The following is a 17,043-nucleotide window of genomic DNA, read 5'->3' on the forward strand; positions in this document are numbered from 1 at the left end:
TCTAGAGAAGAAGATATTGAATGATACCTTGATTTGGGGGGGGGGGGTTTGGGCCCCCTGGGTGGGGCATGATGCCCATTTAAAGAAATTGAGATCATAACCCCCTAGGGATGCTACCTGCCAAGTTTGGTGAAAATCCATCATGAGGTTTTGAAGAAGATGATGAAAATGTAAAATTTAGGCCCCATTTGTACCAATACACCCCCCCCCCCCCCCCGCCCCAAGGGGGGCACCCCTGGATCTGCCATGAACAAACTTGGAACTACAGTCATTAATGTACTAACTCATAGTATTAACTTAGCTCTATCACTTCTGGTTCTAGAGAAGAAGATTTTTACAGATTCCTTAATTTTGGAGGTTCAGGGCCCCCTGGGGGCCCCCTGGGTGGGACATGGTGCTCATTCTAACAAATTGAGATCCTAACCCCCTAGGGATGCTACCTGCCATGTTTGGTGAAAATTGGTCTTGGGGTTTTCAAGAAGAAGATGAAAATGTAAAAAGTTTATGCACGATGCACGACGGACGACGGACGCCGGACGAAGAGCGATTGCAATAACTCACTTGAGCCTTCGGCTCAGGTGAGCTAAAAAGGTGCTAATAAATGTGGCAGATGAGGACCTAGCGACAACGAATTTGTTGCAAAATTTTTGAAAATATTGCTAGAGGTAAATGGTGACATGACAGCTTATATCATATGCATTGAAATGCTTCCTTTATGAATACAAAAATTACATTTGTTACCATGGACACTGCATAAGAGCATGAAATATTGGTAGTAAAATAATTGACCTTGCAAACCTTGATATCAGACTAGCCTTTTGTAGGTTGCACCATTCTCTTCAGTTCTGACAGAGTTGTAAGATAAAAGTAAAAGCACCCTGTTACTCTTACCATAGTCATACTGATGCTTTGTTGGTTCCTTTGGCTTTGGCTCAATCAACAGCTGCCCTGTGAACCCAATCTCCTTCTTGTATTCTACACACGTTACATCACAGACAAGATTGTTTAAAGTTACAAACAGTTTAAATGCTTATATACTGCACAAAATGATATATGAACAAATTTTTCATAATCATGCTGATTGCCATGAACACACATCTGTTTATAAAGCCTCAGATATGAAGTGCATAAAAAATTTTGCATCATGTGATCAAAGTTAAAGATTAAGCACATTTCTGTCTCTGTTTAGATACACACATCACATGAAACACTGAAGAGGTTTGAGCATCTAACATGTATGAAGTGCCATGAAATTGAAAATGTTGGAAAATATGGGACAATTGCACACTGATTATTGTAAACCAAGTATACTTTGGAAATTTACCTAAGTATAAACAACCCCCTCCCCACAAAAAAAAAAAAAAAAATGAATTCCACCAACTAAAAAAGGAAATGGAATCTTTTTTCTCTCTCTCTCTTCAAGGTAAGCATTACATAATAGCAGAAGACATTTGTAAGGAAATTGTTTGGGACAAAATGTCATTTCCATTAAATGCAATTTCCAATGCTCCGATTATACACACATGTTCCCCATTGGATAACATGAGTTTGTGAATGGTTTAATTTCTCAGTCTAGGTGAGCAAGAATACACAAGATGGATGAACAGAACTTCTTGAAATTTCTCTTAAAAACAACTGTCATTATGAGAAATTAATTGGAGCTTTCCAAGTTTGCACTGTTCAATAGAGGAGTGAATAGTTCACCAAATTTGACAAAATCTAGATGGCAGTAGATGACAAAACAACAGACCAATATCACCCTGACATAAACATACTTGAAATTGCACTAAAAATGTACTCACAGCATTTTGACTCCATCATTTCAGGTTATAGAAAAGAAGATTTATGAAAATTACCTTCCAATAGTGTGGGGCTTTGGGGCTCCCTGCCCCCTCCCAGGGGGCATGGTGCCTATTTGAACAAATTGAGATCCTTTTACTCTGGGGATGCTACCTGCTCAGTTTGAAGAAAATCCATCACGAGGTTTTCAAGAAGTTGAAAATTTATGAAAAGTTTACACACAACATACACCGGTTGGTGAATGACCACCATTCCTCATTTAAGCCTGTGACTCAGGTAAGCTATAATCGAATCCCATTACACATCTAAGTTGACATAGAATTGTTATTTCCCAAAGGCATTATATTTCTATGGAACATTTTGCTTTTTGTCCCTTCCCTCATCCACTCTCCTCTTTCTAGGCTCTTCTTTCACTAAACCAGTCTTTTCAAGGACTACATACAGATGGTGTTACCACAAACCTCTCTTCCTCATTCTGCTTTTTACATTCATACAGACTCTATTTCAGCCTCATAGGTTTTGTTACAAAGAATGCGTAACAGGCACATATTTATGTACTTACTGACAGCCATCTTGAAAAAGTTTGCCATGTGGGAAAGCTCACTTTGGAGATGTGTGTTGAGCAGACTTTGATAGCCCTCACGTCCTCCCCAGAATACTATGAATGAGAAGCATGTTACACACAACAAACCCTTGTCATTTGCAAGTTATTGATTGTCGACTCTGCAGAGCACTGCTTTCAAAGTGTAGAATGTTTCAAAGATCATAATGTCCTGATATCAGGTAACCTTGTTTCAGAAGATTTAATGAGGACAAACCTTATCTTACTATGCTTTCCTTGTTTGCTTCTTGTTTACACATAATGTTCTAATGCTGGAGCATATCCCAAAGACTGTTCTACCCACAATAGACATAATAAATGGTATGCTTTTGTGTCAATTTGTTTATTCAACCACTGACTGGATTTTGGCTAACCCATACAATATCGTTGACTACTCATAGCTTGGCTTCCATCGGTGTGGTCAACATGTCATATTACTTTAATAGGCATCTTGTGTCATGTAATTCAATAGTAAGATTTAACATCTGTGTCTCTGGTCATGTGCACTGTAGAAGATGCCTTGATTATCAAAGAATATGAAGCAAAATTTGATTAAAACTTCAGGAAGAGGTTGTAAAATCTTGTGCATAAAGCAGATTTATTCATGGACTTGAAAACCAAGGTCAAGCAGAGCATAATAGCAACCTCTCCTTGAGTGAGCAGAGTGCTACACATAATGTAGTTCAATAGCCTCATCCGTCTAAGTGCCAGGGATCCTGTAATATCTTTAGGAAAGATGAGTGAGTGTAATAAATGAAAGTCTGCAAAAGGGAACCCTCTCCCATAAAGTAGGCCACTGATTAAAGTGAAATCAAAATGCTCCCAAATGCTGCAAAGAGAAAATGTACACTTGAGGGAATCTGTAAGCTGCTGACAGGAAGCAGGCTACAATCTAGGGACTGACTCATAAAATCAACAGCAATGGACTTGAGGCAGTACAGAATGCTGGGACTACAAACATCCATATTTCCTTTGATTACAGTGATGCTTGGTATAAAGAAATATGAAATCACCTATTCACATTGACGTATTGTTGGGAAATAAAGTATGACAATTCAGAGTTCAGAGATGACTTCAGGTAAATCCATTTGAAGTTTATTATGACTGATCAAAACAGTCAGAACAGAACAATTTTATACAGGGCATATACCGAATTTAAAAGCGATTTTGGTAGTGTCAATAAGGCATAAATGTGCCTGAGAAAACTAGAGAACAGCTTTGATTAGGGAGTATTTCTGAGAACATTGCTCGACTTGCACTAACATCATGAGGTCATCCACAGGTAACAAAGTATACTCTTCTGGAGAAAAATACAGAATAAAAAACATGGGGTACGATGTCATAAGATATAGGTTGTTTCGTGCAGGTTGACTTCTGAGAGGTAAAGTAGCATTACATTTGTCTTTTGGGAAAATACAATATTTCTCACATAAGACTAATTTTCTGATAAAGAAGAGTGATCAGGTCAAAAATCTTCCTCTGCTCAGCTTGGTGAGCATGTGTGACTTTCATTCAGTCTCAAAACGGCCAGAGAAAGAAGACATGTTTTTGCACCAGGGGAAAGTTCAAAGTTTTGGACAACCATCAAGATTTTGTTTAAAAATCCAGGTTTTGCCCAGACTACTGAAAGGCTGGAGCTAATATACAAAAAGATTCCTGTATTGGATTCAGGGATTTTTTTTTTTTTTTTAGTTTTTAGTTGGATCAATCTAGTGAGATTAAAGGCCCAGGTTCCCTTAAATTGAAGTGTTTTCTCTATACTGAAGTCTCCATACATCTTTATTTGGTGTGAACCCTGTGGACTTCACATGCTTATATCCCATGAAGTTTATTATAATACCCCATTTCATGACATTACGTTTCACTCCAGTGCTATGGTCAATGCAAAACTAATGGGTGATGGCTAGCATTTTAAATGGTCATGCCCCATCTGCTTTCAATGTGGGCAAGTATAATCCTACAACAGTTCCAACTGAGACTAATCCAACTGAGGAGGCAATTTCAGCTCACATTATGCAGACCTAAAATGATAATGGCTGCCACTGTGGATGTGTCTCGCATACATCTTGAACAGACAACAGCCTATTCACATGGACCACACATTATGATATCCTTGCTCATCACAAGATAAATCACTGCCACTATGTGAAAATGTCACCTGTCCAACATAGAAAATTGTGTTTCCTTCTGACTGAAGAAATGATTGCTTGGAATTACTATTTTTGTAATTGCAGAAAACATATACAGAAACAGATACACAAAAGTTAGGAAAGGGCAAGCAATATTACCAAAGTTCTCAGCTCCAAGCTTCTTGCCAATTTCAAGTCCCTTCTTGACTGCAGTAGCAGCATAGGCGACGACATGGGCATCAGGGTTTGAAGCTGCACCATTCATATACCTGATAATGGCAATATAAACATATCAGCACAGGAAAAATGTCATTGTTATGGCCATCATCATGAAAGTCATAATGTAAATCACCATTTATCTGTCACTTTGGCTTTCTGATTTGCAGCTCTGAGACTGAATGCATAGTATCTTTACTCTCAATCCTAATGGTCACAAGTTCATCTATTTGTATCAGCATTATGAACCAATTCATTTATCATATATATTACTTTGTATATACAATATGAAGTACAGGGTATCTCTAGTTACCAAACAGTCATTGTGAATATATGTGATGCAATATTTGGTACCCTGGGGTACCAAATGAAAAATCGCCATTTTGTTGATTTTTTTTTTTTACCGCTCTACCCTTGGTTACTGAAAAAATGAGTAAAAATCATTTTTAGTATTATTATGAACACATTGTTTTGTTTGTGATTATACTGCAATTAATGCATGTGTAACTGTAAGAAAAAGATAATTAAATTCTTAAATACTAATTACTCAGAGAAATTTGTACTATCACTGTGATTAGATTACACAAGTTGACATAGAAGGAAAATGGGCATTGGGACTATTACTGCTGCGCCAATTTATGCTGGCACCTATGATGAAAAAATAGTTGCCATGAAAACATTGCACAAATGTGTGATAATGGACACGAGATGGTGCTACACAACCTCATACCCCGCAATACGACAGTACCCCAGGGTACAGTGTGCCAAATCATGTAGCTTGGCATTTACCTCAAAACAATCTGCTCTGAAATCAACTAAACACTGACCTCTTGTGAGAAAACAGGTTACAAGTGTTCCAAAGTAGCTTCACTCCTGTCTGTTCCTGGAGTTCTAAGGCTAGGTCAACAATCTCGTCTAGGTTCCTGTTTGTTTCTTCAATAGTGGCACCTTCAGGGGCAATGTCTCTGTGTTGCAAATAATGTTAACAGCAGTCACAAGTTCAGCTGTCATTTTGTTTTCTTGCCACTGATAAAGGCGCAAAGACTCTCACTGGTCCAGTAGCAGAAAAAAAAAATATAGACATATATAAGCTAAACAAACATATGTGACCCGCTACAACAAAAGGATCCTAAAGTCACTGACGGGTGAGCCAAGAAAATTGAGTTTGAAGTCAGATCATCAAAATCCGTCAAAACGGTTGGATTTCTGTTTTTGACATAATTTTGTATCTAATGTATCTTCTATCATCTGCCAGAATTTCGAAGCTTAAATGATCAACGGAGAGGCAAGAAAATAGCGTTTTTCTGGGCCATGATTTTCCAACTTTCAGCGTAACAGGAACAGAAAGATTTGGATTTAGCGCCGCAGCTAGACTCTGCCCCTAGCAACGAGGGAGTAATCTCATTGGTCAAAACGTGGCATCCTGGTTACTGATTGGTCGGGCGTAAACTGCTGGTGCTAAGCTTGAATGAACATCGCGGAGGTTGTTAGGAGCGTACCTCCTTTTGTCAAATGGTGAAAATTGTCTTGCTTCCCCTTGATCATGATAGCATCGGAAGGAAAACTTTGAAGGTGGTTTTCTCAAAACACTGATTTCCTAAACCACTCGACATGCGCTAATAAAATCATTGATATCTTCGCAACCAAGTACTTTTATGAGTCATGTTATATATGACATTAAAGTGGAAGGGTAAGGAAATAATGTCATGTCCTTTTCAGAAAATTGTCCTCCCCCGACTTTCGGATCCTTTTGTTGCAGCGGGTCACATATCTAATTTACCACAGCAGCTATGAGTATCTCCATGGTACCTGAATTTTATTTTTAGTGTGTGTTGTTGCATTAAAACTAAATTTATATTTTTTGTTTTAAATAAGTTTAATCACTGCTTTTCTTCGAAGGTTTACGCTATGTCATTTACATTATGACATTTAATATTAATAGCAAAGACACGATTTGCAGTCAAACTTTTAACTTATTCAAAATGAAGATAATCCTACCCAAATTTTGCACAAAGGTCCAGTATAATGGTGGTCATTTTAGATGACACACTATATAACATGATGTCGACTGTAATGTTAACAATGCATTATAAAGCCTATCTGTGCTAATGAACATAGGTTATATAGCTTGCCAAGCTTTTCCATCACCATTCAGTTAATCCCTCTAATCTGAACCTAGTTGTTAAGTTGGGCAATCCTATTCAAGTGTAGCAATGTGCCTCAGTCTCACAGGAAGGCCATGGTGACACAGAAGGGATTAGAGAGATTACATAATCTCTATTAGTAGTTTCCAGACATTTCTGCCAATCAGTGAACAAGGCACAGTAAGGATGAATGTCACATTTATTCAAAGGAGACTCCAAACCTTATATTCAGATAAGATCTCTGAATAAGATATTCAGAGTTAAAAGGTCATGCACAGCTTGTTCATTGTTCGCTTGAATGAGACTGAATAAAAGCTCTCTGTCCTTTGAGGAAGAATGCATTCTAACCAACCCCATCCCTTACTAATTTACATGAACTCCTTTTCCATATAAAGCTCCTATCTTTGGCTCCAAATTCAATTACCGGTAGTGTTGCAACCTATCAGTAGTTGTTAGAGTGACAGAAGAAACAGACTTTACATATACTGATGTAACTGCATTTCTAAGCACAAGCATGTGCCCAAGGTTTATCTTATTAACCTAGAAACAGCTCTGATAATAATTAGTTCATTCAGTGATGCAACACTGTTTGCTGCAAAGGGTTTATCTCACAATTATCAACGACAGGTAAAGCATTAACAGATTCTGTGTCAAAGGTATCAAATGTTTGAATGAAAGAATGGCAGATGATCATATATGTTGTCTACAAATCAGTCTCAATTTAATAACAATATGTATATATGACCCACTTTGGGCAAAAATTCAGATTTCATTCCATGAAACACCCAACTTCATTAGAGCATTTTTGTAAAACAAGATGGTTCCATATGATTTCATAAACATGAAGATGAGCTAGAGGAAAAAAAAAAATCAAAAAAAAAAACAAAAAAAAATCAAAAAAATCAAAGGTTTATTTGGTTAAAAAAATTATCATATATTCATTTTTTAAATATAAATGTGATATATCTTACAAAGTTTGCAAATGAAAAATCACATCAGGTATTTGGAGTCGGACATCCATTCAAGCCAATAAGACAGTCAATATACCAAGCTGTGATTAACTTCAAGGGGATGGCTAGTAACTGATCAGTGGGAATCAGTGGGAATGCTGGGCGATGATTGTTCCAATTCTTTAAGAGTACATTATTTATATATCTATTGTTGTGTGAAATTATTTGCTTCAGAATGGTCTCATATTCAAGTAATGTGCAGTTTAATGTTTCCAGGTTACAATGCCTGTACAGTGACAGGGTGATCGTTAACGGCCCGTTATTGATCGCCCTGTCTCTGTACAGGCATGGTAACCTGGAAACATTAAAATGCACATTACTTGAAAATGAGATCATTCTGAAGCAAATAATTTTCACACAACAATAGATAATGTACTCTTTAAAGGATTGGAACAATCATCCCCCAGCATTCCCACTGATTCCCACTGATCAGGTACTAGCCATCCCCTTTAAAGTGGTTATAGGTAAAAGCTTAGAATTAACTAAAAGTCTGTTTGGAAAAGTAGGATCCATATTATTTTTTATGCTTGATATGAATCCTAATTATTATTTACATGGAAATTTACAGTCCACTTTCAAAACCTTCTGTCTATATCAAATATTTTGTGAATTAAGACTTCTCAGAAATTTCATGCGTGGTTTCGTGTTCTAATGAGAACTAGTTATGGAATGAGGAAATAAGAATTATCCCTTTTCTGGAAAGAAAGTTAGTGACTTCTCATCTGGAGACAATGAAAATCACATTTCAGGAGGCAATATGTTTGCAAGTTATTCATTTCGTTTCAACCCTCTAAACAATTATAAGAAGAAGAAGAAATAGATATACTCCAAAATATACTGCATATATGTAGTATGTTAGGGCGATCAAGCCTAAACTGGCCAACATATTGCAGGTACCTGTCATGAAAGGACCAGTACTTCACACCCAACTTGGTGAAGAACTCAAAGGCTACCCTCATCCGCCGCTTTGCATTTTCCAAACTGTCAGTCCCTACACATGAGTGCAAGTACACATATTACTGTCAAATCACATGTAAGACAAAAAGAAGAAACAAGAGCAATATGACTGCAATAAACAGTTGATTAGGATTCTTCTCCTCTAATGGCATAACCATATCTCCTATAACTACACTGAACTCATTTACACTTGATAAAATTCACAGATTCTGACAGTAAGGACTGACTTTTAAATCCCTGTGCTCACTGGACAGGACCTGTGTAAGAGTGTAATACCACCATTCCACTGAGATTTTCTCTCATTGGTCACTCATTGGAAGCTATGTTTGTCGCATAAGGCCACCCATCAAAGTGTATCAAATAGCAGTCCAATGGATCCGACTTGTGTTGGTCGACTATCAGGTCAGTGTCAGACATGTTGGGGAATTACCCGATGAAGATCCTCCAATGAGGATCAAATGCAAAATGTCTGACACTCACCTGATACTTGATCAACCAAGTCGGATTCATCCGACTGCAGTCCAATACACTTCGGCTGGTGGCCAGAGGCAACAATCTTTGCTTCCAATGAGTGACCGATGAGAAAAAAAAAAGAAAATCTCTATGGAATGGGGGTATAAGAGTCCACTAAAACAGTTTTTCTTTTGCTGCAATTTAAAAAAAAAGTCACATAAAAAATTCTTGCATGGACAGACAGATGGACAAACAGACAGGACAGATGGACACCTGAAAATGTAACGCTCTTGGCACCCTCAAGGCGAAAGAATGGAAACTTACTGTATGACCAAGCATGAATGGCAAAGTAAAATAACAACAAATTCAATGAAGACCATATACGTAGGTGTGCATTATTATTCTTATGATTATATTCATAACTGCTGTATTACTTCACTCAGAATAAAAAATCAATACACACATCTTTACATGACAGATAACTGATAAATCATGGCAACTGATAAAACAATTGTAGCCATACCAGACTATGAAGGGCAGGACAAGTTTTACTGTATTTTCATACATCATGGAGGTTAACACATTTATGGATTATAACAATGAATTAACAGACCATAGCATATTTGACACAAAGAGCTTTTAATTTCCATGAATAACTGATTAAATATTATCCTCACTCACGTGATATCAAATACAACTGAACATTTTCATATATCATCAAACAATCCAAACTCCTTTAATTCTCTCAGGTGTGCAATTGTAACTCAAGTCATGCATCATAATCTATCAGAACAGCATCTTCGCTTTCCTTCAAGGAAAACTAGAAACACCTTTAATGTCTTCCACTAAACTTGTCAGAACATTTTGAAAATAAAATCTTTACCATCCTCCCACGGTCTGGAGATTGTTGGTCCACCAAAGGGGTCCAGACCAACCCCTCTGAATGTGTGCCAATAGCAGACAGAGAACCTTAGCCAGTCCTCCATGGAACGTCCCAGGACTTCCTGTGTGAATCACAACAGTTGGAACAGTTTGCTTCCCGTTGATTGCAAATATCGCACAACTGTCTTACGAGACAACAGTTTAATTGGAAGGGAATTTAGACCTCGAGGAAGATGACATGGTTTTGAAGAATTCCAACTGAATTCTAATGTTGCAATACACCTACTATTAAGTGAAAGTTAAAAAATAGACCTTTTTATATAACATTATGGGCAGAACTCTCAGAAATCAGGAATCTACTTCCACTATAACGTATAATAGAGGAAGAAAATATACTTTAAGTTTTCACTCACTTTATCCCATCTTTTATCTGTGCATCTTGACAAATAGGATGCACTTCACCAATGAGCATGCCTATAAGTAAATCATTTTATTGACCAATTTCCATATTTTTTTTTTGCTGCAAAACTCTTGACAAATGTAACTCACGAGAAGATATGAAGACTCAATCATGAAGTGTTAGATTAATCTACCTCATCAGCCTTGTAGTATCTGAAGCACAATAGGTCTGTTGGACTTGCATCAGGTCTATATTGGATTTTACTGATCCCTGAGAAGAAAAAGAATATAGTTCAACATTAAAATTTGATCATGAAGTTACATTGAAAAGAGATAAAACATAAACACAAATGAAGGAATGCGATAAAGAGAAAAAATGGCATGAACTTTGTGTGTTCTATAAAGAGACAGACAGAAGAATTTTCATAGTGCGTGTTATGTATACCAAGGTAATATGAAGACACTGGGAATTCATGTACATGTAAAGGTCATTAATTACTAAATTGTTGAAACACACACTTATTGGCTTAGCAAATCACTCAGGGATCTTATTATTTGTGTTTGTACTAAGTCCCACAGACATGGAACACATTACTCATAAATACCTATTCAACTTTGCTGCAAAGCCTAACTCAAAGAAGAAAGCCTTAAATAGCACACTGCAGATAGGTTCTTTCATTTTTTTAAACATAGTTATGGTATTATTTTAGAAAATACAAAATTAACAATCAAACAAAGCAGAAAAATTGGCTGCATTAATGCAAATAACACTGAAGTTGGATTAGTTGCCATTGAGACATATACTGTACCACTGGCAGTTATTTTAGAATTTAAATAATGGGCAATTTGTGCTAATGAAATAACATCATAACCATACAGTAGATCATCAAAAGGTAATACTGGAAAGTAATACATCTCGAGCACACTCTCCATTGTGTCTGCAAGCAAACATGTGTTCATTGTGGGACCAGTTGGCTGCCTTCTTTCACTAAACCACAGCCAGTATTCAAATTTTCCCTTTTTCATGCAATCCACTGCCTAAACACATTGGAAGCACTGACTGCGAATTTGGGGCATGTAAGGTATTGTCCTAAACAGGGTTCAGTGGTGTTAACTAAAAGTAGGCCTAATTGAGTTCAGCAATCACACAGAAGGAATTTGGTTGCACACATCCTGTGCTCACCACACTGAGATTGTGGTTTGTATATACAGAAAGATAAATATTTTTGATGTACAATGTATGTGCCACAACTATTTAAACAGTCAATCAAAACAAAAACAGCATCTCATGTACCAGAGCTAACAAGACTTAAGGGGTGATTTCACAGAGCATGCGAACGACTTGCGAACAACGCGAATGGCAATATCCAACATTCATATTTTAGTCTGTAAACCATAGCAGGGAATGATTTTCCTGGTATCGCATAGCAATTTGCTATGCATTTTGGTATGACTGCTATACAAAATGTAATTTGCATAGCAGTTTCATTACGTAGACTTGTAAACCATTTTGTTGAATATGTATGTCCATCGACAAAAACTGCTATTCAATTTTGAGAGGGAAAATTATTCCCTGCATAGCCAAACTAACATGGGGGTTTAGAAGCGTTGTCAATTGTTCACAGATGTCATTTTTACTTCGGTGAGAATTTCAAAAAAGAAAAAGATTTTTTTTTTTTTTTTTGCGAACCTTTTCCACTCACTAGGTTGCGATTTGCTCATGATTTGTTCTCAAAAATGTCTTTAAAGCCTTGTCATGCGCGCAAGACCTTTGCACGATGTTTGCAAAATCTTTGTGAAACCCCAAACAAACCCTGAAACTTTTAATAATGTCTCACGTATGTTTTCATGAAATCCGTGAAGTTCTTCCGATCATTTTACAACACAGCAGCTAACTGTTCGCGTACCCTTTGAGACATTCTCACAATTGGTGCATGTTTGGGGGCAAATCCTCACCCTTGATACGTACGACCTCTTTAAAGCTAGAATACATCCACAAGTCAAACAACCATAGGGCTGTATAGTAACAATTTTTTTAAAGCAAAGAGAACAAAATGTTTGATATGAAAAAAAAAAAAAATCAAACAACACAATAAAAATGACTCCAAAGTACGCCAAAAATGTGCGAGGGAAAATGCAAAAAATCAAATGCTTGTGGGGTAGGTCCTAAGAAAAACTGTCAGCACACACACAACAGAGAAATGATGGGGAAAGAAAGAAGATATACAGGAAAGAGAAAAACTTCAACTCAAGACAGTTATCAACCCTCCTTGGAAACATTTCTCCCACGATTATTGAAAAATTTTTGCATTTTTGTAGAGTGTTCTTCGTGCTATACTGGCTATACTTTAGCAATGGTACACACGACATTTGCACATACTTTTTGAGAACTTCACACAAACTGCGCAAGAATGGTTTTCGACTTCATTGTCCAAACACAGCTTTTGCCATTCAAGTCCTTCTCAAATCGTTCGCGTGCTCCGTGAAATCAGCCCTTTACATGAACATGAGGACATGAGGGGCTACTACATCAGTACCATCCCAATATAAACCGTATACATGCCCAATGTACATCTCTTACTATATACAGTGTATTATATTTGGTACATGAACAGTGTAGAAAAAGAAAAGAAAAAGAAATCGGAAGAACAAAGAAGATTTGCTCCTGAACAAGGCAAGTGCCGAAATGTGTCTCGCCCACAAATGTACCACACATTTGTAAAAATCTAAGTCTGATTGTTTAACATTGGCCCCTGAAAGTTTGTTGACCCCTGTCTGTGACCTTTGACCTTTAACTCCCCAAGAGACATCTACCACCAAAGTTTGGTCGCAAACAGTCCTACCGAGCAAAGGTTATAAGCCATAATCGAAATGCGCTGTAAAATCTTAACATTGGCCCGGGCTAAAAGTTTGTTGATCCCTGTTTGTGACCTTTGACCGTGTGATCTTCAACTCACCAAGAGACATCTACCACCAAAGTTTGGTCGCAAACAGTCCTACAATGTACTAAGCAAAAGTTATAAGCCATAATCGAAACGCTGCATAAAAACTTAACATTGGTCCCTAAAAGTTTGTTGATCCCTATTTGTGAACTTTGACCTTGTGGTGACTTTCAACTCCCAAGGGACACCTACCATTTAAGTTTGGTTACAAACAGAAATACCAAGCAAAAGTTATGAGGAATACAGTAATCAAAATGTGCTATAAAAACTTAACATTGGCCCCTAAAAAGTTTGTTGACCCAATACTGAACTTTGATCTTGTTGTGACCTTCAACTCCTCAAGGGACACCTACCATCCAAGTTTGGTCACAAATGGACATATATACCAATCAAAAGTTATGAGCCATAATCTAAACACACCGTAAAAACTTAACATTGACCTCTTTAAGTTTGTTGACCCCTGCCTATGAACTTTGACCTTAAGGTGACCTTCCTGTTTGGTAACATGTTACGTAACTTTGCATAAACACTCTTCACTCCAAGTTTGATTGACATTGAAGCACTCAGTACAAAGTAATTTGAAGGGATGGTACAGTATTGGTGGAGATGAGAATTGGGCTTTTAACTTTTTTGCGAGATACCAAGCAAACACTTATGATATACTGTAAAAGTGGATATTTTCGCGCGACTAATTTTTCGCGCTAGGCCAGGTCAGAAGAGTTTCGCGTGTTTTTAATTCCGCGGAATCAAGACATCGCGCACAGGAACGTATGGCAAGCAAAAATATTCGCGTGTTTTTATTTTCGCGCTAGTTTCTGGTTGCGCGAAATGCGCGAAAATTTCAACACCGCGAAAATTTCCACTTTTACAGTAGTACAGAGCATACCATTTTATGAGGAATTCAAAGTTTGTTTGATGAAAATCGGGTTTGGAATGACTGAAACATTCAATAACAAAGTAAAACAAAGCGAACGTAATAAAGTGTGGGTCCCACACTTTATAAGAATCGCTCTTTTTTGGATATTTCAGCCATTTCAAAACCAATTTTCGTCAAATAAATGTTGAATTCCTCATAGAATTACATGCTCTTTCATATTTCATAAGAGGTTTCTCATTATCTCACCAAAAAATATTAGAAACCTGAAATTAGGTCTCAACCAAAACTATACAATCCCTTTAAGTTTTTGTAGCGTAACAGACGGACGGACGGACGGACAACGGATAGACAGACACTGCAGGCGATCCCTTAGTCTCCCCTCACCTCCAGTGGGCTTGACAAAAATTAGAGATAATTAAGCACTAGAGCTGAGAACACAGACCTCCACCAACCAGTTCAATTTCCACCACTGATCTTGGTTCTCCAATTAAGATCAGTGATGTCCACTCATACATACCATGAAATGCATGCTGAAAATCACCCATTTCCCAATACAAAAGCCTTTTGTAATGTCATCAGCTTCCAACTGCACAGCGCCTCGCCTGATCAGTGCATGCATTTAGTGCGCACTATATTATGCAAACTTTAAAAAAATGAGCAGCTTGCACTCCCAAGGCATGCTCACTGACCCTACCTGCCAAAATGTCGAAAATCCTTCATAAAATCCAAAAAAATTTCCGCCTCACTACCAAAATTTAATCATCTGTTCCTTGTGCCATTCTCAAACTTTCCTGTAAGTTTTACAGAAATCCATTCACAACTTACAATTTGAGTTATTCTGCACACAGACAAACAAATAAATGTCAAGGGGGGGGGGGGGACTTTTGTAACCTCCTTGGTGTGGTGGCAGCTAGGTAATAAATCCCTTGTTGGATCTCTATGCAACTGAATATGTGACCCGCTACAACAAAAGGATCCGAAAGTCGGGGGAGGACAATTTTCTGAAAATGGCATGACATTATTCCCTTACTCTTCTACTTTAATTTCATATATAGCACATTTCATAAAAGTACTCGGTTGCGATCGATGATTTTATTAGTGCATGTCAAGTGGTTGAGGAAATCAGAGTTTCGAGAAAAACGCCTTCAAAGTTTTCCTTCCAACACTATCATGATCAAGGCAGGGAGGTGAGAGGGGAGACAGTGTTCATCGCTTGACAATACAACAGTAGAAGGCATGCTCCTAGCGACCTCAGCGATGTTCATTTAAGCTTAGCGCCAGCGGTCTACGCATGACCAATCAGTAATCAGGATGCCTTGCACTGACCAATAAGATCACTCCCTCGTTGCTAGGGGCGGAGATATGCTGCAGCGCTAAATCCAAATCTTCGGACACGTTTCTGTTACGTTGAAAGTCCGAAAATCATGGCCCAGAAAAACGCTGATTTCTTGCCTTTCCTTTAATCATTTAGCTTCGAAATTTCGGCAGATGATAGACATAACATCAGACTACAAAATTATAAATGCCAAAAACAGAAATCCAATTGTTTTGACCAATTTTCATTTCTCAGCTCAGCCGTCAGCGACTTTAGGATCCTTTTGTTGTAGCGGGTCACATATTCAGAAATAGTACTATTTAAAGGTCCTGTTTACCATTGTTCAAGATATCGCATTTGATGCATATGTGTAGGTCTGTTGTATCACAAAAATCCTACCATTTTTGCAATGAAGCCTGAAATATAAGGAGATATCAGTATTTTTCTCATTAAACCATAACTGTAGACGGTTACATCTGGAAACATCTTTATTACAATCATTGTTCACATTTTATGCATTTAACATAACCCAAGGGCAGTCCGTAACACAGTTATACTGTCGAACGCTTCGCGTTCGGGCTGGTCGCAGTATACATTTAACAATAAAGGGTGTGTACAGTTCTGGTCGAGGTGAGGATTTAGCTTTTAACATTTTGTGAGATATTCAAAAACCACTATATGAGATGTCAAAGAGCAATCAATTCTAAGGGGTATCAAAAGTTTATTCGATGAAAATTGGTTTTGAAATGACTGAGATATCCAAAAACGAGGTGAAACAAAGAGATCCTAATAAAAGGCGTGGCCTTAGTCTTTCATTATCAGCACTTTTTTGGATATCTCAGCCATTTGAAAACCAATTTTCATCAAATAAACATAGAATCCTTCTTAAAATTACATGCTCTTTCAAATTTCATAAGAGGTTTCTCATTATCTCACTTAGGAATGTTGAAAACATGAATCCCCACCTCAACAACCCAGTACTGTACAGTCCCTTTAACATCAATTTAATATGGATTCAAATTTTTACAGTGGTTGTTTCTTTCCTAATAAACTCACATTTTGGAACATCTTAAAACACTATTATGCTGGGTTTTTGTTTCATCTGCAAATGGTAAATTATGCCTTTAATTGATTACAACAATTTGGAAAAGTCTCCATAGCAGGTAACTAACTCTACACAGCCCTGGGCTGTCGCTGTACAGAAATGTAATTGTTTATAAATCTTAATAGTTTAGGGTCTATTAAGTACTGTCAGGTATACAGTAGGTTAACCTCGATCGGGGCGCTCCAGGATCCCTTGTAACGTTACAGCTGTAAA

The 17,043-nt window shown here is 37.5% G+C and overlaps 1 protein-coding gene across 1 annotated transcript in view; it reads right to left on the reverse strand.

The window, feature by feature from the left end:
* The window catches only part of LOC140233625 (uncharacterized), a 29,816-nt gene that overhangs the window by 10,978 nt on the left and 1,795 nt on the right, over positions 1 to 17,043 (reverse strand). The window contains exons 2-8 of the mRNA XM_072313725.1: positions 10,786 to 10,862; positions 10,194 to 10,314; positions 8,798 to 8,891; positions 5,574 to 5,711; positions 4,690 to 4,799; positions 2,363 to 2,458; positions 892 to 975 (exon numbers count right to left, since the gene is read on the reverse strand). Coding sequence (XP_072169826.1) covers positions 892 to 975; positions 2,363 to 2,458; positions 4,690 to 4,799; positions 5,574 to 5,711; positions 8,798 to 8,891; positions 10,194 to 10,314; positions 10,786 to 10,862 — 720 coding nt within the window. The remainder of the gene's footprint in view (positions 1 to 891; positions 976 to 2,362; positions 2,459 to 4,689; positions 4,800 to 5,573; positions 5,712 to 8,797; positions 8,892 to 10,193; positions 10,315 to 10,785; positions 10,863 to 17,043) is intronic.

The sequence above is a fragment of the Diadema setosum genome, chromosome 10 (genome assembly GCF_964275005.1).
Source record: "Diadema setosum chromosome 10, eeDiaSeto1, whole genome shotgun sequence".
NCBI lineage: Eukaryota > Metazoa > Echinodermata > Echinoidea > Diadematoida > Diadematidae > Diadema > Diadema setosum.